At 37.1% G+C, this 23,733-nt stretch overlaps 11 protein-coding genes and 1 pseudogene across 11 annotated transcripts; 5 read left to right on the top strand and 7 right to left on the bottom strand.

The window, feature by feature from the left end:
• Positions 1 to 752: 752 nt before the first annotated feature.
• LOC6572679 (histone H2A) lies at positions 753 to 1,195 on the bottom strand. The gene has a single exon (XM_001998749.4). It carries the CDS (start codon positions 1,166 to 1,168, stop codon positions 794 to 796), a length of 375 nt encoding a protein of 124 aa, XP_001998785.1. The 5' UTR covers positions 1,169 to 1,195; the 3' UTR covers positions 753 to 793.
• A 222-nt stretch (positions 1,196 to 1,417) lies between these two features.
• Positions 1,418 to 1,854, top strand: LOC6572680 (histone H2B; the record flags this gene model as incomplete). The annotated part of the gene is made up of 1 exon (XM_001998750.4): positions 1,418 to 1,854. A coding segment is annotated over one exon (372 nt), but the record flags the coding sequence as incomplete, so codon positions are not given.
• A 969-nt stretch (positions 1,855 to 2,823) lies between these two features.
• LOC26527795 (histone H1-like) lies at positions 2,824 to 3,695 on the bottom strand. The gene has a single exon (XM_015166561.3). The coding sequence runs from the start codon at positions 3,640 to 3,642 to the stop codon at positions 2,893 to 2,895; it is 750 nt and encodes a 249-aa protein (XP_015022047.1). The 5' UTR covers positions 3,643 to 3,695; the 3' UTR covers positions 2,824 to 2,892.
• A 1,393-nt stretch (positions 3,696 to 5,088) lies between these two features.
• On the bottom strand, positions 5,089 to 17,397 carry LOC6572673. Its single transcript, XM_044007331.1, is given in 4 exon segments — positions 5,089 to 5,576; positions 8,474 to 8,793; positions 15,111 to 15,392; positions 16,941 to 17,397. Coding segments are annotated over 4 exon segments (1,419 nt in total). The 5' UTR covers positions 17,341 to 17,397; the 3' UTR covers positions 5,089 to 5,159.
• Positions 5,869 to 6,258, top strand: LOC6572678 (histone H4). Its single transcript, XM_001998748.4, has one exon. The coding sequence runs from the start codon at positions 5,892 to 5,894 to the stop codon at positions 6,201 to 6,203; it is 312 nt and encodes a 103-aa protein (XP_001998784.1). The 5' UTR covers positions 5,869 to 5,891; the 3' UTR covers positions 6,204 to 6,258.
• LOC6572671 (histone H2A) lies at positions 8,397 to 8,851 on the bottom strand. Its single transcript, XM_001998741.4, has one exon. It carries the CDS (start codon positions 8,810 to 8,812, stop codon positions 8,438 to 8,440), a length of 375 nt encoding a protein of 124 aa, XP_001998777.1. The 5' UTR covers positions 8,813 to 8,851; the 3' UTR covers positions 8,397 to 8,437.
• Positions 8,996 to 9,497, top strand: LOC6572672 (histone H2B). Its single transcript, XM_001998742.4, has one exon. It carries the CDS (start codon positions 9,061 to 9,063, stop codon positions 9,430 to 9,432), a length of 372 nt encoding a protein of 123 aa, XP_001998778.1. The 5' UTR covers positions 8,996 to 9,060; the 3' UTR covers positions 9,433 to 9,497.
• LOC26528340 (histone H1) lies at positions 14,589 to 15,463 on the bottom strand. Its single transcript, XM_015166559.3, is given in 5 exon segments — positions 14,589 to 14,740; positions 14,743 to 14,779; positions 14,782 to 14,942; positions 14,945 to 15,017; positions 15,019 to 15,463. Coding segments are annotated over 5 exon segments (744 nt in total). The 5' UTR covers positions 15,409 to 15,463; the 3' UTR covers positions 14,589 to 14,657.
• A 239-nt stretch (positions 17,398 to 17,636) lies between the features above and the next one.
• Positions 17,637 to 18,030, top strand: LOC122756849 (annotated as a pseudogene).
• A 2,108-nt stretch (positions 18,031 to 20,138) lies between these two features.
• Positions 20,139 to 20,581, bottom strand: LOC122756827 (histone H2A). Its single transcript, XM_044007425.1, has one exon. It carries the CDS (start codon positions 20,552 to 20,554, stop codon positions 20,180 to 20,182), a length of 375 nt encoding a protein of 124 aa, XP_043863360.1. The 5' UTR covers positions 20,555 to 20,581; the 3' UTR covers positions 20,139 to 20,179.
• Positions 20,582 to 20,737: 156 nt separating this feature from the next.
• Positions 20,738 to 21,239, top strand: LOC122756828 (histone H2B). The gene has a single exon (XM_044007426.1). It carries the CDS (start codon positions 20,803 to 20,805, stop codon positions 21,172 to 21,174), a length of 372 nt encoding a protein of 123 aa, XP_043863361.1. The 5' UTR covers positions 20,738 to 20,802; the 3' UTR covers positions 21,175 to 21,239.
• A 966-nt stretch (positions 21,240 to 22,205) lies between these two features.
• Positions 22,206 to 23,066, bottom strand: LOC26528671 (histone H1). Its single transcript, XM_015166560.3, is given in 3 exon segments — positions 22,206 to 22,357; positions 22,360 to 22,990; positions 22,992 to 23,066. Coding segments are annotated over 3 exon segments (747 nt in total). The 5' UTR covers positions 23,025 to 23,066; the 3' UTR covers positions 22,206 to 22,274.
• Between the last annotated feature and the right edge of the window lie 667 nt (positions 23,067 to 23,733).

The following is a 23,733-nucleotide window of genomic DNA, read 5'->3' as shown; positions in this document are numbered from 1 at the left end:
ATGCTATGCGAGCAGACTTATATACATATATACATACATATGTATGTACTTGCGTATATGTATTTGAGGACTGTTTAAGAAGAAACAAATTTAAACTTATAAAATTATTCGACTAAGAAAAAGAAAAGTATTAAGTGCCATTTATTCAAGCTCGCACCTTCCCAACAAAATAATTATTTTATAAAAAAACGAAATATGTATGAAAAAAAAAAAAATAATAATAATAATAATAGCATCGAAGAGGTTTTGAACCTCCCCTACTATAACATAATTTGCGTCGCCCTTAGCACCCGCGCCACTATTTTGCTTCATCAGACAGTTACTAAAATAGAATAGCATAATAAGAGAGCGTCATCAGACAAAACTACAGTAACGGCTAGAAAGTCCAGAAATCAATCGAAATTCTAAGAATGTGAGAAAAGGCGCGCTCCTGTCTGTACGCATAGAATAGACGATGAGTGTGTGCACATGTATAGGAAAATCGCGCTGATCTGCTGCTAGCTTGAAGCCAGTATCCAATATATATTATTAATTCAAAATTGTATGTAATTTTAATGCAATGATGCAATGATGCAATGATCATAGCAATAGCTATCGATGATTTTCCAATTTTAATGGGATCATGCCCTGTTTCTGGTTGACAGCGTTTGGGCTGTGAATGAGTCTTCTGCAATCGGTATCGCCCCCGACTTGTTCTTATTTTTGTAGACTAATATATGAAAAATCGCATCTCTTTTGTACTTTTGGTCGTCCTGAAAAGGACGTTTGGTTTCCATGTGCACTAATTCGTAATTTAAGCCTTCTTTTCGGTCTTCTTGGGCAACAGAACTGCTTGGATGTTAGGCAACACACCGCCCTGGGCAATAGTGACGCCCGAAAGGAGTTTATTCAACTCTTCATCGTTGCGGATGGCCAATTGCAGATGGCGAGGGATAATTCTGGTTTTCTTGTTGTCGCGGGCTGCATTACCAGCCAACTCCAAAACTTCAGCGGCCAAATATTCCATAACAGCCGCCAAGTAAACTGGAGCACCGGCACCAACACGCTCGGCATAGTTGCCCTTGCGAAGAAGCCGATGAATACGACCAACGGGAAACTGCAGGCCAGCGCGGTTTGAGCGCGACTTTGCCTTTCCCTTCACTTTTCCACCTTTACCACGACCAGACATTATATTCCTTTTATTCTTCTTACACTTTTTCACTCAACAAACAAGAATCGAATGCCCAAAACCCGAACAATGTCAACTTATACTTTTTTACCTACCTACTTTTTCAGCTAAAGAGGGTGAGTTGTGCTGTGCGCAAACATGAAAACGTTGTTCGAAAAATCTTACAAACGTTAACCAAGTTCTATATTTCTGTCAAACATTTGGGAAGTGAGTAAAAGTGAACTTGAGTGAATAATACAATAATAGTAATGCCGCCTAAAAACAAGTGGAAAGGCAGCCAAAAAGGCTGGTAAGGCCCAGAAGAATATTACCAAGAATGATAAGAAGAAGAAGCGCAAGAGGAAGGAAAGTTATGCCATCTATATTTACAAAGTGCTAAAGCAGGTCCATCCTGACACTGGAATCTCGTCGAAAGCAATGAGCATCATGAACAGCTTCGTGAACGACATTTTTGAGCGTATTGCTGCTGAGGCCTCTCGTTTAGCACACTACAACAAACGTTCAACGATTACCAGTCGGGAAATCCAAACTGCAGTCCGTCTTCTGTTGCCCGGAGAGTTGGCCAAGCACGCTGTCAGTGAAGGAACAAAGGCAGTAACCAAGTACACTAGCTCCAAGTAAATCTTACCTCGGTGTATGCAGAACATCCAAAAGAAGAAGCAAAAGGCCCTTTTCAGGGCCACAAATCTTTTTTTCAAAGAATATTAAATATTTCAATGAATGTACCAAATGTACCAAAAATGCCCAACAAGAACGTACAACTATCAAATCTAACTCTCTCTTCCTGAGTGAAGAGCAATATTCTTATCAGAAAAAAATTTTTGTTTGTCTTTTTATACCCTGAGCCCATTTTCAATGGGAAATCAGGGTATAATGGTTTTGTTGATATGTATGTAACAGGCAGAAGGAGGCGTGGCAGACCCACAAAGTATATACTTGATCAGGGCGACGAGTTGAGTCGATTTGGCCCGGTCCGTCCGTCCGTCTGTCCGTATGTTTGAACGCGTCGATTTCAGAACATAGAAGAGCTAGAGACTTCAATTTTTGTTTAATGTTCGTATTTACAGCGCGGATATCAAGTTTATTACTAACAATCAATAACTCATCCCGTTCTTTTTATCGATAAAAAAAACCTTATCGAAAATCAGTTATTAAATTATATCTCCTACATCTTTAAAGATAGTCTCCAATTTTTAAATGTATACTTGTATGCATTTTGTACAACTTCTGTTTTTGATAAAGTTTACCCCCCACCCCCCTCACCCACTTTTTTGTAAAAGGCGTATTTCAAATACTAGAGACTTGTACTTTGGTAAGTGCACGCATTGCATTGATGCACGATCTGAAAGTTTCATGAAGATCGTTCTCATAGTAAGCGCACACTGCAGCCCATGCGTGTTGCTTGTATATATATATATATATATATATATATAAATATATATATATATATATATATATATATATATATATATATATATATATATTTATTTATTTATTGCTCGAAGGGTTCAGGAGATCTCGTAGTCGAGCAGTCTCGACTAGAGCTTTCTTATTTGTTTTACCTTACGATCTTTAAATTGGCGCTCTCCTTTTTCATTGGCTTATAGATACGCTTATGAAAGTATTTTTTCTCTAAGAAATATGTAATAGTAGTCCTGAAAAGGACTTTGATTAATTACCAATTTCATAGTTTTGAAATTCGGCCGAGTAATTCCGAAGTGAAATTACTTCTTTGTTGCGGACGTAGCTTTTGCTTTTGGCTTCTTAGCAGCTGCTTTTTTCGGTGATGCTGCCGAGACAACCTTTTTAGGCTTAGCACTTGTAGTTTTAGGTTTCGGTGTTTTTGGCTTTGCTGCGCTCGACTTTGCCGCCTTTGCTGTTGTGGGCTTTGCTTTAATGGTTCCTACTTTCTTTGCATCTTTGGCCTTCGCTTTGTCTGCTTTCTTTTTGTCGGTACTCTTTTTGGTCACCACAGCCTTTGATAACTTCTTATCAGCAGCGCCCTTAACTTTTTTGGTGGCAGATATACTCTTCTTTTTGGCTGCTGCCGATGCAGTTACCTTCTTAGATTTCTTCTCTATAGAGGATGCCTTTGGCTTGGGCTCCTTTTTAGAAGATGCAGACAGCTTAAATGAACCAGATGCACCCTTCCCTTTTGTTTGGATCAACTTTCCACTCGCAACCGAATTCTTCAGGTACTTCTTAATGAATGGAGCTAGCTTCTGGGCATCGCACTTGTAAGTGGCACTGATATATTTCTTAATAGCCAAGAGGGATGAGCCTCCACGTTCCTTTAGATTTTTTATCGATGCATCCACCATCTGCTGAGTTGGTGGGTGTGTTGGAGGGACCGCTGCTTTCTTTGCCTTAGATACGGATGCAGATGCTGGCTTTTTAGCAGCCACCTTCTTCTCAGCCGAGGCTGTTTGGGGAGTCACGGGGGACGCGGATACTGCAACTGCGGAATCAGACATTTTGTATTATTCACTTTATAACAAACGAAACGAAACGTTTTATTTTTTGTTAATTGGAAAATATCATGAATTTTGGTCACCCGTTTGAATGAGAATCGAGGAGGAAGGCCGAACGAGAATGTTTGTGCCATTGAATGTACGATACGCAAAAGTTTACAATTACCATTTTATTGACTTGTATTTTTAAACATTTTAAATTAGATATCCAAACTAAATATGTATTAGATTGTATTCTCAAATGTTTGAAAAATTCATAAAACTAATTTTTGCTTACTTTTATATAATTTCATGATTTTTTATTGCCCCTCAAAGTCTAACTTTGTATGAATGCAAAATAAGTTATCTTGGAAAAATTATGGTTTTAATTAGATAATAATAAAAATGTTTATATATCAATTTGAAAGATAATAGTTCATTAATTTGTTTATTAAATACAACTATCAATATGAACAATCCCTATAGATTTATAAATAACATTTGATTTCAACTAAACCATTTGCCGTTAAAAACAGTCATGCTTTTGAGCCAACGCAATACAAAAAATCATTCGTAAAAAATAAAATCTAATAATAAAAATGTTTATATATCAATTTAAAAGATAATAATTCATTAATTTGTTAATAAAATACAACTATTAATATGAACAATCCCTATAGTTTCAAAAATAACATTTGATTTCAACTAAACCATTTGCCGTTAAAAACAGTCATGCTTTTGAGCCAACGCAATACAAAAATCATTCGTAAAAATAAAATCTAATAATAAAAATTGTTATATATCAATTTAAAAGATAATAATTCATTAATTTGTTAATAAAATACAACTATTAATATGAAGAAACCCTATAGATTTATACATTAAATATGATTTCATTTCGTTAAAAACACTCATGCTTCTAAGCCAGCGTAATAAAAAAATATTTCAGAATTATGAATTCTTCCCTTTATCATTAAAAATATTTTAATAAATATAAATTACAAAATTAGAATGAAAATTTTATGTTATTATTTTCTTTACTTCAAACATATAATCATTTAATACCATCATATTCAAAATCACATTTCAGATACACTTATCTTGCGCAAAGAAATACATCAGTGTTAAAATATTACTTTATCTTGTAACACAAGGCACAAACTATACAAAATATATAAAAACTAATATAGTTTACTTTTTACTTGTATATAAAAATGTTTTAAGGACACATAATCAGAAATATGTCATATTTGAATTGAAAAGCAATTGGCTTACCACTGTAACACTAAACGCCTTATAAAAATGCAATTTTTGAAAATCAAATAAAGCTATATTGTGCTATTTAAAAACAAAAGACTTTCTTTATATTACATTTTATATCTATGATCGATCGATTTATTTTTGAGATCAACTGAAATCGAAAAATTGAAAAAAGTTGAAGCGAAAATAGAAATCTCCTTGTTAGAAATATTGTGGTCCTGAAAAGGACCGATTTGTTGGATGTTGCTTGTAATATCTACAAAAGAGAATAGCGAAGCAATTTAAGCGCGCTCGCCACGGATACGTCTGGCCAGTTGAATGTCCTTGGGCATGATCGTGACGCGTTTGGCATGAATGGCGCACAAATTTGTATCTTCGAATAGGCCAACCAAGTAGGCTTCGCTAGCTTCCTGCAGAGCCATTACAGCTGAGCTTTGGAAACGAAGGTCAGTCTTGAAATCCTGAGCGATTTCACGGACTAAACGCTGGAACGGCAACTTGCGTATAAGCAATTCTGTGCTCTTCTGGTAACGACGAATTTCACGCAGAGCAACTGTACCAGGGCGATAGCGATGAGGTTTTTTCACACCGCCAGTAGCTGGCGCACTTTTACGTGCTGCCTTAGTAGCCAACTGCTTACGAGGAGCCTTGCCTCCAGTAGACTTCCGAGCGGTCTGCTTTGTACGAGCCATTTTTCACTTCAATTCAATTCAACCTTACACTGACACAATTCTAAACACAATGATCGGTCGAAATTATTCCACACTCTTATATAGCAAACTGGTGGTGCGTTAGAAAGAGATCGACATATTCGTGATCGACAAATAGTGATCGTGTTACTCTACTCGGCTGTTGTAAATGTTGCAAGGGTAGTGTGTGAGCGGGATGCAAGCATTATGTGCTCTCTCAAGTTTTCGGATATTTCGGTATAAATAGCAGTGGGCCTGATCGTAGGCATTATTGTATTTCTGACATTCGTGAAGTGCGTATATATATATACATAAAAGTGAAAAATGACTGGTCGTGGTAAAGGTGGCAAAGGCTTGGGTAAAGGAGGTGCAAAGCGTCATCGCAAAGTGTTGCGTGATAATATCCAGGGTATCACGAAGCCAGCTATCCGTCGTTTAGCTCGTCGTGGTGGCGTGAAGCGAATCTCTGGACTAATCTATGAAGAAACCCGTGGCGTTCTCAAGGTCTTTTTGGAAAATGTTATTCGCGATGCTGTCACATATACCGAACATGCCAAGAGGAAGACAGTCACAGCCATGGATGTTGTCTATGCATTGAAGAGGCAAGGTCGTACACTGTACGGTTTTGGCGGTTAAGAAAAAACGAGTATAACAAGCAACTTATTTTCACAACAATCGGTCCTTTTCAGGACCACCAAAATATTAAAAGAGCTTAAAAATGCGAAATTCAATTATAATTGTCCTTAATATAGACCCGTTATAAAAGTTGTCTAGCTGCGAAATAAATGAGAACAGACGAACGATGACCAGCAACCAACTTTTGAGCATGAATGATTATAAATGAGACTGTACTGTACTGTAAATGACTGTACAGTGACGGTAGTCACACATGTGACATGTCTGCATATTTTGAATTGCTCACTTATTACTTATTAAATTATATTTTTATTTTGTTGCAGAGCTAGAAAGCTGAAATTTGGTTTGTAGGTCCGCGTCGACCACCCAAGATCACGAGCTATGGCGGATATTTTTCCGCCCATTGAGGGCGTGGCAAATCGGACAAAACTTTATCTCCTAAAGTTATAAACCTAGAATGCTGAAATTTGGCACGTAAGCTGATGTTTTAATTCTATAAAGATGGGTGAAAAAATTATATATCTACGCCTACTAGGGGCTTGAAGATATAGTGATTTTTCGAATTCGGCTAGAGACCTGAAATTTGGTATATATACGCGGGTTGACCACCCAAGTCCAACGAGCTATGGTAGATATATCTCCGCCCATTGGGGGCGTGGCAAACCGCAAAAGTTTATATCTCCTACAGTTTAAGAGCTAGAAGCTTTAAATTTTGATAGTTGAGTTGAGATAGTTGAGGAGGCTACCAGTACTCCAGTACTCCTCTATCGATGCCCCAAAAATAATTTTTAAGCTTCTTTGGGGGCGTGGCATATCGAAAAATACCCTGTAATGTTAACATTTTTTGAGCGTAAGAATTCAAATTTTGCATTTAGGTTACCGGTTGCTCGTTCTAAGAACTGGCCAAATATGAGGAGTCTACGGCCACTAGGGGCGTCGCAATCGGCATTTATTGTGCCCATATTGCGGCATTTATATGCGTCAGCCATCTATTTATGTATTTGTTCACATAAATAGGCTTAATAGGCATTGATAGCACGGAAGGAAACATTTTTATAAAATTGATAAAATATAAAAAAACTAAAATAACAAACAAATTTGCAATTTACAAAAACGAGTTTTCCGCGGGATTTGAACTCGCACCCAAGCCGAATAGCATGTTCATGTCAAAATATCTAAAATAAAGATGGCCGGCGCTTCTGCCTACAGCACCACCGCATCGTTTTAAAAAACAATAATTAAAACGAAATCACATTATTGTTATGACGCCACATAGCAAAATAAAGCCAGTGTAGCAGCTGGAAATTCAAAAACAATGCAAAGACAAATCAATCGCTGCGAGATTCTTAGAATATGCTAGAGCACGCATTTATGTGTGCATACATACACACATACACATGAGCGCGTGTATAAGGCTGGAATACTTGATGCTATGCGAGCAGACTTATATACATATATACATACATATGTATGTACTTGCGTATATGTATTTGAGGGCTGTTTAAGAAGAAACAAATTTAAACTTATAAAATTATTCGACTAAGAAAAAGAAAAGTATTAAGTGCCATTTATTCAAGCTCGCACCTTCCCAACAAAATAATTATTTTATAAAAAACGAAATATGTATGAAAAAAAAAAAAAATAATAATAATAATAATAGCATCGAAGAGGTTTTGAACCTCCCCTACTATAACATAATTTGCGTCGCCCTTAGCACCCGCGCCACTATTTTGCTTCATCAGACAGTTACTAAAATAGAATAGCATAATAAGAGAGCGTCATCAGACAAAACTACAGTAACGGCTAGAAAGTCCAGAAATCAATCGAAATTCTAAGAATGTGAGAAAAGGCGCGCTCCTGTCTGTACGCATAGAATAGACGATGAGTGTGTGCACATGTATAGGAAAATCGCGCTGATCTGCTGCTAGCTTGAAGCCAGTATCCAATATATGGATATAAATATATATTATTAATTCAAAATTGTATGTAATTTTAATGCAATGATGCAATGATGCAATGATCATAGCAATAGCTATCGATGATTTTCCAATTTTAATGGGATCATGCCCTGTTTCTGGTTGACAGCGTTTGGGCTGTGAATGAGTCTTCTGCAATCGGTATCGCCCCCGACTTGTTCTTATTTTTGTAGACTAATATATGAAAAATCGCATCTCTTTTGTACTTTTGGTCGTCCTGAAAAGGACGTTTGGTTTCCATGTGCACTAATTCGTAATTTAAGCCTTCTTTTCGGTCTTCTTGGGCAACAGAACTGCTTGGATGTTAGGCAACACACCGCCCTGGGCAATAGTGACGCCCGAAAGGAGTTTATTCAACTCTTCATCGTTGCGGATGGCCAATTGCAGATGGCGAGGGATAATTCTGGTTTTCTTGTTGTCGCGGGCTGCATTACCAGCCAACTCCAAAACTTCAGCGGCCAAATATTCCATAACAGCCGCCAAGTAAACTGGAGCACCGGCACCAACACGCTCGGCATAGTTGCCCTTGCGAAGAAGCCGATGAATACGACCAACGGGAAACTGCAGGCCAGCGCGGTTTGAGCGCGACTTTGCCTTTCCCTTCACTTTTCCACCTTTACCGCGACCAGACATTATATTCCTTTTATTCTTCTTACACTTTTTCACTCAACAAACAAGAATCGAATGCCCAAAACCCGAACAATGTCAACTTATACTTTTTTACCTACCTACTTTTTCAGCTAAAGAGGGTGAGTTGTGCTGTGCGCAAACATGAAAACGTTGTTCGAAAAATCTTACAAACGTTAACCAAGTTCTATATTTCTGTCAAACATTTGGGAAGTGAGTAAAAGTGAACTTGAGTGAATAATACAATAATAGTAATGCCGCCTAAAACAAGTGGAAAGGCAGCCAAAAAGGCTGGTAAGGCCCAGAAGAATATTACCAAGAATGATAAGAAGAAGAAGCGCAAGAGGAAGGAAAGTTATGCCATCTATATTTACAAAGTGCTAAAGCAGGTCCATCCTGACACTGGAATCTCGTCGAAAGCAATGAGCATCATGAACAGCTTCGTGAACGACATTTTTGAGCGTATTGCTGCTGAGGCCTCTCGTTTAGCACACTACAACAAACGTTCAACGATTACCAGTCGGGAAATCCAAACTGCAGTCCGTCTTCTGTTGCCCGGAGAGTTGGCCAAGCACGCTGTCAGTGAAGGAACAAAGGCAGTAACCAAGTACACTAGCTCCAAGTAAATCTTACCTCGGTGTATGCAGAACATCCAAAAGAAGAAGCAAAAGGCCCTTTTCAGGGCCACAAATCTTTTTTCAAAGAATATTAAATATTTCAATGAATGTACCAAATGTACCAAAAATGCCCAACAAGAACGTACAACTATCAAATCTAACTCTCTCTTCCTGAGTGAAGAGCAATATTCTTATCAGAAAAAAATTTTTGTTTGTCTTTTTATACCCTGAGCCCATTTTCAATGGGAAATCAGGGTATAATGGTTTTGTTGATATGTATGTAACAGGCAGAAGGAGGCGTGGCAGACCCACAAAGTATATATATTCTTGATCAGGGCGACGAGTTGAGTCGATTTGGCCCGGTCCGTCCGTCCGTCTGTCCGTATGTTTGAACGCGTCGATTTCAGAACATAGAAGAGCTAGAGACTTCAATTTTTGTTTAATGTTCGTATTTACAGCGCGGATATCAAGTTTATTACTAACAATCAATAACTCATCCCGTTCTTTTTATCGATAAAAAAAACCTTATCGAAAATCAGTTATTTATTTATTTATTTATTTATAAGGAACACTTTATTTTATATCAGTATTTACACAAGTGTGAGTGATTTACATGTGAAAGTTAAGAGTACAGGCCATAAACCTTTTCTGCTTAAATGTTAATATTATTTGTTCAGGAAATTTAATTACATTTAGAAACATTATTTTTGAAGGAAAAGTATAAACAAAAACCTCGTAAATTGACTTAAAGACTAAAAACTTAAAATTAAAATTAAGACTAATTGCTTATTGCTTATAAGGGTTCATTACTGTTTTGTAAATGTAGGTAAGATGAATAACTACAACGGGTTACAAAATTTGTGTGCAACTTAGTCAATCTATCTGACGCTAGTTCGACTCTGGCAATATAGTGTAGCTCCGCAGTAGGGTAATGCCACGGGAGATTAAATATTCTTTTTAATATTTTGTTTTGCAAGACTTGGATTTTACAGATATGAGTCTTAGCTATATCAGCCCAAACCGGAGCCCCGTAAAAAATTGTGGACTGGAAAATTGATCTAAATAGGTACATTTTATTTTCTAAACTTAGTCGAGAGTTCCTATTTATGAATGGATATAACACTTTAATTAATATATTTGTTTTTTTAATAATAAATTGGACGTGATCAGAAAAAGTTAATTTTTTGTCTAACAAGACACCAAGATATTTAACATTGTTCTCCCAGTTAATGTCTACTTGGCTTAGATTAATAGGATGTAGAGGAATATAATTATTTTTCCTATTTCTTGTAAAGTATATTGCTTGGGTTTTTTCCGGATTTATAAGAATTTTCCACTTAGTAAAGTACGCAACTAGAACGTTAAAGGCTGCTTGGAGAGAATCTGAGATATCGGTTGCCAGTTTACCAGAGCAAAGGATTGCCGTATCATCAGCGAAAATGGATGCCGTGCATCCACTTAAAGCAGGGAAGTCGGATGTATAGATATTATATAATATTGGGGAGAGGCAGGATCCTTGCGGGCAACCTGCAGGAATATAACTTGCACGTGAATGAGCATCGCCTATGTACACTGTAAAGAATCTGTCTTTCAAGAAACTGCGTATTATTTTAATAATCTGCAATGGGAAATGTAAGAGGTTCATTTTGTACACAAGTCCTTCATGCCATACAGAGTCAAAGGCCGCTTTAATGTCTAGCAAGACCATACCCGTAGATTTGGAACTACTAAAATTGGCCTTGACAATTTTTTTAATTCTACCCAGAGGTTGAATGGTATTGTGTTCACGACGGAAGCCATACTGAAGAGGCGAAAGGACATTATTACTTTCAGTAAAGTCAACTAATCTTTTCTTAATGACTTTCTCTAGGATTTTACTGACTGATGAAAGCAGACTTATTGGTCTATATGATGTAGGGCATTCAGGAGGCTTGTTTGCCTTTAAGATGGGAATGACTTTAGAGATCTTCCATTTATGTGGAAAATATCCGAGGCGTAGGCACTCATTAATAAGGAATGAAAGAAATTTGACTCCTTTACGAGGGAGGGCTTTTAGGCACACATTTTCAATGTTATCCAGACCTGGAGTCTTCTTGGATTTAAGCTCTTTTAAAATCGAAGATACCTCATGGACATTTGTCAGGTATGATTCGTCGTGGTCAACAGGCAGGGAGTCCAATAACCCCGTGAAACTGTTGACCTCAGAGCTAGTGGATGGATCACCGAGGTTAGCTGAGTGCGAATGGTTCAAGGCGAACAATGATGCTAATAGTTCGACTTTCTTATCGGCACTTACGAAATTTTGCTGATTGTGTGTGAGTGTGGGTATTCCACTGTATTTCTTCTTGATGACTTTTGAAAGCTTCCAAAAGGGGGAAGAATTTTTTTTAGCGAGGATAAGAGATTATTCCAGTTCTCGTTTCTGAGTTTGGATAATTCAATATTAACTAGTTGGCTGAACCATCTAACTAGAGTCAGATCACATATATTTCTGCGTCTCAACCAATTTCGACGGTGCCTGTTTCTAAGTTTTATTAGAGAGATTATATTAGGAGGTAGAGCTTTGGGAGAAGATTTGATTTCTCTTTTAGGAATACTGTGCTCTTTAGCTGCAACGATCACTAAGCTAAACAAATTTATTAAATTGTCTATGTCGTCCTGCGAACTAGCGGGGAAGGAGTCGCAGTCTGGTAATAGTCGGTTGATTGTTCTACCAAACACAGTCCAGTTTGCGTTTTTGATATCATAGAAGAATTTTTTTAACTTTAGTGTAATTTGAGTGCAGTATTGTTTGGACAGGGAGATGATCCGAGCCTAGATCATTTATTGCTATAGTATTGGATAACAGTTGACAGTTGTTTGAAACAAATAAGTCTAGCGTAGACGATTGATATCTAGCACTCGCTGGTACATAAGAGTGTTCATTAGGGAAATGAACTGTAAGTCCACGAGATAATGAGAAGTTGTACAGCAATGATCCCCAGACATTTGCTCGGTTACAGCCCCAGAGCCTGTGTCGGCTATTAAAATCTCCTCCCTAACACTAAGTTTCCAGGAGTGCGGGTTAATAGTCGCAAATCATTTGTAAAGATTTGTTTTTGAAGGGGGTCCGCTCGACCACCACCAAAATAACAGCAAAACAGTGAAGTGCAGGTAGTTCCGTTAATGGTAATATTTATGCCAATAGATTCGATTAAATTTGTGTTAGGGAGGGGAAGCAGGGTATGGCGAATAGATTTTTTAATAATAATGGCAACCCCCTCCTCCTCTTCTACTAGATCTGTCACATCTGTAACAAAAGTAATTATTGTTTTTAATTGATAATGAGCTGTTAAGCCAGGATTCAGTTAGTAGACAGATATCTACATTTTCTCTATTTAAGAAAGCAAAAAGCTCATCTTTCTTATTTTTAACGCCTCTAGCGTTCCAAGTTATAATTGAGAGATGATCAAACATTATGTACGAACTTGCATGCCAATGATGTTATTAATTCGAATTGGTCTGCCTTGGTCTTGCAGTTTCTTAAGTTTTTTATAAGCTCAAATGTAAGGGACTTGATCTCCTCCAAAGAGAAAAGATCCTTGTTGACATTAGGAGTGTGATTGCCATTATGGTTAACCCATCTGGCGCTTGAATGAAAATTTGATTTACTTAGCGTATTAGGGAACGCATTGGAGTAATCAAGCTGTGGTGGCAAAGAAATATTAGTACGATTGGGTCTTACTTGATGCGACCGATATTGAGATCTTAGATTTAGGTAACTAATCCTACTAGGGCAGTTAGCGTCGTTGGATTTATGTGAACCATTACAGTTGGCACATTTAACAGTAGATCCATCCGGACATTCAGCGGTTTTGTGAGGTCCAGCGCAGTTAGAGCAATACGACTTCACGGCGCAGCGGTTTGAGCCATGACCAAACATTTGGCAGTTGTAGCATTGAGTTATTTGGTGACTGGATTTCTTTTGATACTCCCACTTCACTCTTACATAGTTGATAACTGAGTGGTTTTTTCTAAGCTCATTGAGTGTGATGGATTTTTTGGTGAAGAAGACCACGTATAGAATTAGGACAGTGTTGTTTGGTCTTTTTCGCTGAACCAGTTTAACATCTAGACAGTTTAGACCAAGACCGATAAGCTCATTTTTTAATGAAGAGGGATCCATTTTATCTAGCCCCAACAGCAGTGCTTTGTATGGCCTGTCATTTTTATCGGCGTAGGAGAAATATTCAAATTTTCCATGCATTACACTGCACGCGGCTTTATGGTCATTTATATCGACGCAGTGGAGCTTGATTCCAATTGAAATCTTTTTGATGGAATATTTAGTGCAATTAATTTGTTTGCAGATATTATGAATTTGATCCACTGTGCATTTGAGGACCGTTATTGGGGGAACATACACTTTGTTTTTAGAACTGATTTGCTCGAGCTCATCTTCATTATTATCAGTGATTTCGATCTCGTCGTTTGGTTGTATTAGTGTTTGCAACGGCGAGTAGTAGTTTTTGTTGGCGTTTGGTCGCTGACCAGTGTCTATTTTTAGCGCAGTGCGCTTTACTTTGGGCGACATAACGGTGTCCCCTGGAGATAAAGTTCGTTTTGTTCTTTTAATCGTGGACTTGTTTTTATTTTTATTTTCTTTGACAAGCTAATCCTTAGGTACGTGCGTACAGTAAGAGAGCTAGCACAAGACTGAAATCAGTTATTAAATTATATCTCCTACATCTTTAAAGATAGTCTCCAATTTTTAAATGTATACTTGTATGCATTTTGTACAACTTCTGTTTTTGATAAAGTTTACCCCCCACCCCCTCACCCACTTTTTTGTAAAAGGCGTATTTCAAATACTAGAGACTTGTACTTTGGTAAGTGCACGCATTGCATTGATGCACGATCTCAAAGTTTCATGAAGATCGTTCTCATAGTAAGCGCACACTGCAGCCCATGAGTGTTGCTTGTATATATATATATATATATATATATATATATATATATACAGTTATTGCTCCAAGGGTTCAGGTGATCTCGTAGTCGAGCAGTCTCGACTAGAGCTTTCTTACTTGTTTTACCTTACGATCTTTAAATTGGCGCTCTCCTTTTTCATTGGCTTATACATACGCTTATGAAAGTATTTTTTCTCTAAGAAATATGTAATAGTAGTCCTGAAAAGGACTTTGATTAATTGCGAATTTCATAGTTTTGAAATTCGGCCGAGTAATTCCGAAGTGAAATTACTTCTTTGTTGCGGACGTAGCTTTTGCTTTTGGCTTCTTAGCAGCTGCTTTTTTCGGTGATGCTGCCGAGACAACCTTTTAGGCTTAGCACTTGTAGTTTTAGGTTTCGGTGTTTTTTGGCTTTTGCTGCGCTCGACTTTGCCGCCTTTGCTGTTGTGGGCTTTGCTTTAATGGTTCCTACTTTCTTTGCATCTTTGGCCTTCGCTTTGTCTGCTTTCTTTTTGTCGGTACTCTTTTTGGTCACCACAGCCTTTGATAACTTCTTATCAGCAGCGCCCTTAACTTTTTGGTGGCAGATATACTCTTCTTTTTGGCTGCTGCCGATGCAGTTACCTTCTTAGATTTCTTCTCTATAGAGGGATGCCTTTGGCTTGGGCTCCTTTTTAGAAGATGCAGACAGCTTAAATGAACCAGATGCACCCTTCCCTTTTGTTTGGATCAACTTTCCACTCGCAACCGAATTCTTCAGGTACTTCTTAATGAATGGAGCCAGCTTCTGGGCATCGCACTTGTAAGTGGCACTGATATATTTCTTAATAGCCAAGAGGGATGAGCCTCCACGTTCCTTTAGATTTTTTATCGATGCATCCACCATCTGCTGAGTTGGTGGGTGTGTTGGAGGGACCGCTGCTTTCTTTGCCTTAGATACGGATGCAGATGCTGGCTTTTTAGCAGCCACCTTCTTCTCAGCCGAGGCTGTTTGGGGAGTCACGGGGGACGCGGATACTGCAACTGCGGAATCAGACATTTTGTATTATTCACTTTATAACAAACGAAACGAAACGTTTTATTTTTTGTTAATTGGAAAATATCATGAATTTTGGTCACCCGTTTGAATGAGAATCGAGGAGGAAGGCCGAACGAGAAAGTTTGTGCCATTGAATGTACGATACGCAAAAGTTTACAATTACCATTTTATTGACTTGTATTTTTAAACATTTTAAATTAGATATCCAAACTAAATATGTATTAGATTGTATTCTCAAATGTTTGAAAAATTCATAAAACAAATTTTTGCTTACTTTTATATAATTTCATGATTTTTTATTGCCCCTCAAAGTCTAACTTTGTATGAATGCAAAATAAGTTATCTTGGAAAACTTATGGTTTTAATTAGATAATAATAAAAATGTTTATATATCAATTTGAAAGATAATAGTTCATTAATTTGTTTATTAAATACAACTATCAATATGAACAATCCCTATAGATTTATAAATAACATTTGATTTCAACTAAACCATTTGCCGTAAAAAACAGTCATGCTTTTGAGCCAACGCAATACAAAAATCATTCGTAAAAATAAAATCTAATAATAAAAATGTTTATATATCAATTTAAAAGATAATAATTCATTAATTTGTTAATAAAATACAACTATTAATATGAACAATCCCTATAGTTTCAAAAATAACATTTGATTTCAACTAAACCATTTGCCGTTAAAAACAGTCATGCTTTTGAGCCAACGCAATACAAAAATCATTCGTAAAAATAAAATCTAATAATAAAAATTGTTATATATCAATTTAAAAGATAATAATTCATTAATTTGTTAATAAAATACAACTATTAATATGAAGAAACCCTATAGATTTATACATTAAATATGATTTCATTTCGTTAAAAACACTCATGCTTCTAAGCCAGCGTAATAAAAAAATATTTCAGAATTATGAATTCTTCCCTTTAACATTAAAAATATTTTAATAAATATAAATTACAAAATTAGAATGAAAATTTTATGTTATTATTTTCTTTACTTCAAACATATAATCATTTCATACCATCATATTCAAAATCACATTTCAGATACACTTATCTTGCGCAAAGAAATACATCAGTGTTAAAATATTACTTTATCTTGTAACACAAGGCACAAACTATACAAAATATATAAAAACTAATATAGTTTACTTTTTACTTGTATATAAAAATGTTTTAAGGACACATAATCAGAAATATGTCATATTTGAATTGAAAAGCAATTGGCTTACCACTGTAACACTAAACGCCTTATAAAAATGCAATTTTTGAAAATCAAATAAAGCTATATTGTGCTTGTGCTATTTAAAAACAAAAGACTTTCTTTATATTACATTTTATATCTATGATCGATCGATTTATTTTTGAGATCAACTGAAATCGAAAAATTGAAAAAAGTTGAAGCGAAAATAGAAATCTCCTTGTTAGAAATATTGTGGTCCTGAAAAGGACCGATTTGTTGGATGTTGCTTGTAATATCTACAAAAGAGAATAGCGAAGCAATTTAAGCGCGCTCGCCACGGATACGTCTGGCCAGTTGAATGTCCTTGGGCATGATCGTGACGCGTTTGGCATGAATGGCGCACAAATTTGTATCTTCGAATAGGCCAACCAAGTAGGCTTCGCTAGCTTCCTGCAGAGCCATTACAGCTGAGCTTTGGAAACGAAGGTCAGTCTTGAAATCCTGAGCGATTTCACGGACTAAACGCTGGAACGGCAACTTGCGTATAAGCAATTCTGTGCTCTTCTGGTAACGACGAATTTCACGCAGAGCAACTGTACCAGGGCGATAGCGATGAGGTTTTTTCACACCGCCAGTAGCTGGCGCACTTTTACGTGCTGCCTTAGTAGCCAACTGCTTACGAGGAGCCTTGCCTCCAGTAGACTTCCGAGCGGTCTGCTTTGTACGAGCCATTTTTCACTTCAATTCAATTCAACCTTACACTGACACAATTCTAAACACAATGATCGGTCGAAATTATTCCACACTCTTATATAGCAAACTGGTGGTGCGTTAGAAAGAGATCGACATATTCGTGATCGACAAATAGTGATCGTGTTACTCTACTCGGCTGTTGTAAATGTTGCAAGGGTAGTGTGTGAGCGGGATGCAAGCATTATGTGCTCTCTCTCAAGTTTTCGGATATTTCGGTATAAATAGCAGTGGGCCTGGTCGTAGGCATTATAGTATTTCTGACATTCGTGAAGTGCGTATATATATATATATAAAAAGTGAAAAATGACTGGTCGTGGTAAAGGTGGCAAAGGCTTGGGTAAAGGAGGTGCAAAGCGTCATCGCAAAGTGTTGCGTGATAATATCCAGGGTATCACGAAGCCAGCTATCCGTCGTTTAGCTCGTCGTGGTGGCGTGAAGCGAATCTCTGGACTAATCTATGAAGAAACCCGTGGCGTTCTCAAGGTCTTTTGGAAAATGTTATTCGCGATGCTGTCACATATACCGAACATGCCAAGAGGAAGACAGTCACAGCCATGGATGTTGTCTATGCATTGAAGAGGCAAGGTCGTACACTGTACGGTTTTGGCGGTTAAGAAAAAACGAGTATAACAAGCAACTTATTTTCACAACAATCGGTCCTTTTCAGGACCACCAAAATATTAAAAGAGCTTAAAAATGCGAAATTCAATTATAATTGTCCTTAATATAGACCCGTTATAAAAGTTGTCTAGCTGCGAAATAAATGAGAACAGACGAACGATGACCAGCAACCAACTTTTGAGCATGAATGATTATAAATGAGACTGTACTGTACTGTAAATGACTGTACAGTGACGGTAGTCACACATGTGACATGTCTGCATATTTTGAATTGCTCACTTATTACTTATTAAATTATATTTTTATTTTGTTGCAGAGCTAGAAAGCTGAAATTTGGTTTGTAGGTCCGCGTCGACCACCCAAGATCACGAGCTATGGCGGATATTTTTCCGCCCATTGAGGGCGTGGCAAATCGGACAAAACTTTATCTCCTAAAGTTATAAACCTAGAATGCTGAAATTTGGCACGTAAGCTGATGTTTTAATTCTATAAAGATGGGTGAAAAAATTATATATCTACGCCTACTAGGGGCTTGAAGATATAGTGATTTTTCGAATTCGGCTAGAGACCTGAAATTTGGTATATATACGCGGGTTGACCACCCAAGTCCAACGAGCTATGGTAGATATATCTCCGCCCATTGGGGGCGTGGCAAACCGCAAAAGTTTATATCTCCTACAGTTTAAGAGCTAGAAGCTTTAAATTTTGATAGTTGAGTTGAGATAGTTGAGGAGGCTACCAGTACTCCAGTACTCCTCTATCGATGCCCCAAAAATAATTTTTAAGCTTCTTTGGGGGCGTGGCATATCGAAAAATACCCTGTAATGTTAACATTTTTTGAGCGTAAGAATTCAAATTTTGCATTTAGGTTACCGGTTGCTCGTTCTAAGAACTGGCCAAATATGAGGAGTCTACGGCCACTAGGGGCGTCGCAATCGGCATTTATCCATCTATTTATGTATTTGTTCACATAAATAGGCTTAATAGGCATTGATAGCACGGAAGGAAACATTTTTATAAAATTGATAAAATATAAAAAAACTAAAATAACAAACAAATTTGCAATTTACAAAAACGAGTTTTCCGCGGGATTTGAACTCGCACCCAAGCCGAATAGCATGTTCATGTCAAAATATCTAAAATAAAGATGGCCGGCGCTTCTGCCTACAGCACCACCGCATCGTTTTAAAAAACAATAATTAAAACGAAATCACATTATTGTTATGACGCCACATAGCAAAATAAAGCCAGTGTAGCAGCTGGAAATTCAAAAACAATGCAAAGACAAATCAATCGCTGCGAGATTCTTAGAATATGCTAGAGCACGCATTTATGTGTGCATACATACACACATACACATGAGCGCGTGTATAAGGCTGGAATACTTGATGCTATGCGAGCAGACTTATATACATATATACATACATATGTATGTACTTGCGTATATGTATTTGAGGGCTGTTTAAGAAGAAACAAATTTAAACTTATAAAATTATTCGACTAAGAAAAAGAAAAGTATTAAGTGCCATTTATTCAAGCTCGCACCTTCCCAACAAAATAATTATTTTATAAAAAACGAAATATGTATGAAAAAAAAAAACAAAATAATAATAATAATAATAGCATCGAAGAGGTTTTGAACCTCCCCTACTATAACATAATTTGCGTCGCCCTTAGCACCCGCGCCACTATTTTGCTTCATCAGACAGTTACTAAAATAGAATAGCATAATAAGAGAGCGTCATCAGACAAAACTACAGTAACGGCTAGAAAGTCCAGAAATCAATCGAAATTCTAAGAATGTGAGAAAAGGCGCGCTCCTGTCTGTACGCATAGAATAGACGATGAGTGTGTGCACATGTATAGGAAAATCGCGCTGATCTGCTGCTAGCTTGAAGCCAGTATCCAATATATGGATATAAATATATATTATTAATTCAAAATTGTATGTAATTTTAATGCAATGATGCAATGATGCAATGATCATAGCAATAGCTATCGATGATTTTCCAATTTTAATGGGATCATGCCCTGTTTCTGGTTGACAGCGTTTGGGCTGTGAATGAGTCTTCTGCAATCGGTATCGCCCCCGACTTGTTCTTATTTTTGTAGACTAATATATGAAAAATCGCATCTCTTTTGTACTTTTGGTCGTCCTGAAAAGGACGTTTGGTTTCCATGTGCACTAATTCGTAATTTAAGCCTTCTTTTCGGTCTTCTTGGGCAACAGAACTGCTTGGATGTTAGGCAACACACCGCCCTGGGCAATAGTGACGCCCGAAAGGAGTTTATTCAACTCTTCATCGTTGCGGATGGCCAATTGCAGATGGCGAGGGATAATTCTGGTTTTCTTGTTGTCGCGGGCTGCATTACCAGCCAACTCCAAAACTTCAGCGGCCAAATATTCCATAACAGCCGCCAAGTAAACTGGAGCACCGGCACCAACACGCTCGGCATAGTTGCCCTTGCGAAGAAGCCGATGAATACGACCAACGGGAAACTGCAGGCCAGCGCGGTTTGAGCGCGACTTTGCCTTTCCCTTCACTTTTCCACCTTTACCACGACCAGACATTATATTCCTTTTATTCTTCTTACACTTTTTCACTCAACAAACAAGAATCGAATGCCCAAAACCCGAACAATGTCAACTTATACTTTTTTACCTACCTACTTTTTCAGCTAAAGAGGGTGAGTTGTGCTGTGCGCAAACATGAAAACGTTGTTCGAAAAATCTTACAAACGTTAACCAAGTTCTATATTTCTGTCAAACATTTGGGAAGTGAGTAAAAGTGAACTTGAGTGAATAATACAATAATAGTAATGCCGCCTAAAACAAGTGGAAAGGCAGCCAAAAAGGCTGGTAAGGCCCAGAAGAATATTACCAAGAATGATAAGAAGAAGAAGCGCAAGAGGAAGGAAAGTTATGCCATCTATATTTACAAAGTGCTAAAGCAGGTCCATCCTGACACTGGAATCTCGTCGAAAGCAATGAGCATCATGAACAGCTTCGTGAACGACATTTTTGAGCGTATTGCTGCTGAGGCCTCTCGTTTAGCACACTACAACAAACGTTCAACGATTACCAGTCGGGAAATCCAAACTGCAGTCCGTCTTCTGTTGCCCGGAGAGTTGGCCAAGCACGCTGTCAGTGAAGGAACAAAGGCAGTAACCAAGTACACTAGCTCCAAGTAAATCTTACCTCGGTGTATGCAGAACATCCAAAAGAAGAAGCAAAAGGCCCTTTTCAGGGCCACAAATCTTTTTTCAAAGAATATTAAATATTTCAATGAATGTACCAAATGTACCAAAAATGCCCAACAAGAACGTACAACTATCAAATCTAACTCTCTCTTCCTGAGTGAAGAGCAATATTCTTATCAGAAAAAAATTTTTGTTTGTCTTTTTATACCCTGAGCCCATTTTCAATGGGAAATCAGGGTATAATGGTTTTGTTGATATGTATGTAACAGGCAGAAGGAGGCGTGGCAGACCCACAAAGTATATACTTGATCAGGGCGACGAGTTGAGTCGATTTGGCCCGGTCCGTCCGTCCGTCTGTCCGTATGTTTGAACGCGTCGATTTCAGAACATAGAAGAGCTAGAGACTTCAATTTTTGTTTAATGTTCGTATTTACAGCGCGGATATCAAGTTTATTACTAACAATCAATAACTCATCCCGTTCTTTTTATCGATAAAAAAAACCTTATCGAAAATCAGTTATTAAATTATATCTCCTACATCTTTAAAGATAGTCTCCAATTTTTAAATGTATACTTGTATGCATTTTGTACAACTTCTGTTTTTGATAAAGTTTACCCCCACCCCCCTCACCCACTTTTTTTGTAAAAGGCGTATTTCAAATACTAGAGACTTGTACTTTGGTAAGTGCACGCATTGCATTGATGCACGATCTGAAAGTTTCATGAAGATCGTTCTCATAGTAAGCGCACACTGCAGCCCATGCGTGTTGTATGTAGCAATAATATATATATATATATATATATATATATATATATATATATATATATATATATATATATATATATATATATTTATTTATTTATTGCTCGAAGGGTTCAGGAGATCTCGTAGTCGAGCAGTCTCGACTAGAGCTTTCTTATTTGTTTTACCTTACGATCTTTAAATTGGCGCTCTCCTTTTTCATTGGCTTATAGATACGCTTATGAAAGTATTTTTCTCTAAGAAATATGTAATAGTAGTCCTGAAAAGGACTTTGATTAATTACCAATTTCATAGTTTTGAAATTCGGCCGAGTAATTCCGAAGTGAAATTACTTCTTTGTTGCGGACGTAGCTTTTGCTTTTGGCTTCTTAGCAGCTGCTTTTTTCGGTGATGCTGCCGAGACAACCTTTTAGGCTTAGCACTTGTAGTTTTAGGTTTCGGTGTTTTTGGCTTTGCTGCGCTCGACTTTGCCGCCTTTGCTGTTGTGGGCTTTGCTTTAATGGTTCCTACTTTCTTTGCATCTTTGGCCTTCGCTTTGTCTGCTTTCTTTTTGTCGGTACTCTTTTTGGTCACCACAGCCTTTGATAACTTCTTATCAGCAGCGCCCTTAACTTTTTTGGTGGCAGATATACTCTTCTTTTTGGCTGCTGCCGATGCAGTTACCTTCTTAGATTTCTTCTCTATAGAGGATGCCTTTGGCTTGGGCTCCTTTTTAGAAGATGCAGACAGCTTAAATGAACCAGATGCACCCTTCCCTTTTGTTTGGATCAACTTTCCACTCGCAACCGAATTCTTCAGGTACTTCTTAATGAATGGAGCTAGCTTCTGGGCATCGCACTTGTAAGTGGCACTGATATATTTCTTAATAGCCAAGAGGGATGAGCCTCCACGTTCCTTTAGATTTTTTATCGATGCATCCACCATCTGCTGAGTTGGTGGGTGTGTTGGAGGGACCGCTGCTTTCTTTGCCTTAGATACGGATGCAGATGCTGGCTTTTTAGCAGCCACCTTCTTCTCAGCCGAGGCTGTTTGGGGAGTCACGGGGGGACGCGGATACTGCAACTGCGGAATCAGACATTTTGTATTATTCACTTTATAACAAACGAAACGAAACGTTTTATTTTTTGTTAATTGGAAAATATCATGAATTTTGGTCACCCGTTTGAATGAGAATCGAGGAGGAAGGCCGAACGAGAATGTTTGTGCCATTGAATGTACGATACGCAAAAGTTTACAATTACCATTTTATTGACTTGTATTTTTAAACATTTTAAATTAGATATCCAAACTAAATATGTATTAGATTGTATTCTCAAATGTTTGAAAAATTCATAAAACTAATTTTTGCTTACTTTTATATAATTTCATGATTTTTTATTGCCCCTCAAAGTCTAACTTTGTATGAATGCAAAATAAGTTATCTTGGAAAAATTATGGTTTTAATTAGATAATAATAAAAATGTTTATATATCAATTTGAAAGATAATAGTTCATTAATTTGTTTATTAAATACAACTATCAATATGAACAATCCCTATAGATTTATAAATAACATTTGATTTCAACTAAACCATTTGCCGTTAAAAACAGTCATGCTTTTGAGCCAACGCAATACAAAAATCATTCGTAAAAATAAAATCTAATAATAAAAATGTTTATATATCAATTTAAAAGATAATAATTCATTAATTTGTTAATAAAATACAACTATTAATATGAACAATCCCTATAGTTTCAAAAATAACATTTGATTTCAACTAAACCATTTGCCGTTAAAAACAGTCATG

This window comes from Drosophila mojavensis, unplaced genomic scaffold (assembly GCF_018153725.1).
Source record: "Drosophila mojavensis isolate 15081-1352.22 unplaced genomic scaffold, ASM1815372v1 contig_16, whole genome shotgun sequence".
Lineage (NCBI taxonomy): Eukaryota > Metazoa > Arthropoda > Insecta > Diptera > Drosophilidae > Drosophila > Drosophila mojavensis.
Note: the sequence above shows the minus strand (reverse complement) of the source record. Positions and strands in the feature narration are given on the sequence as shown.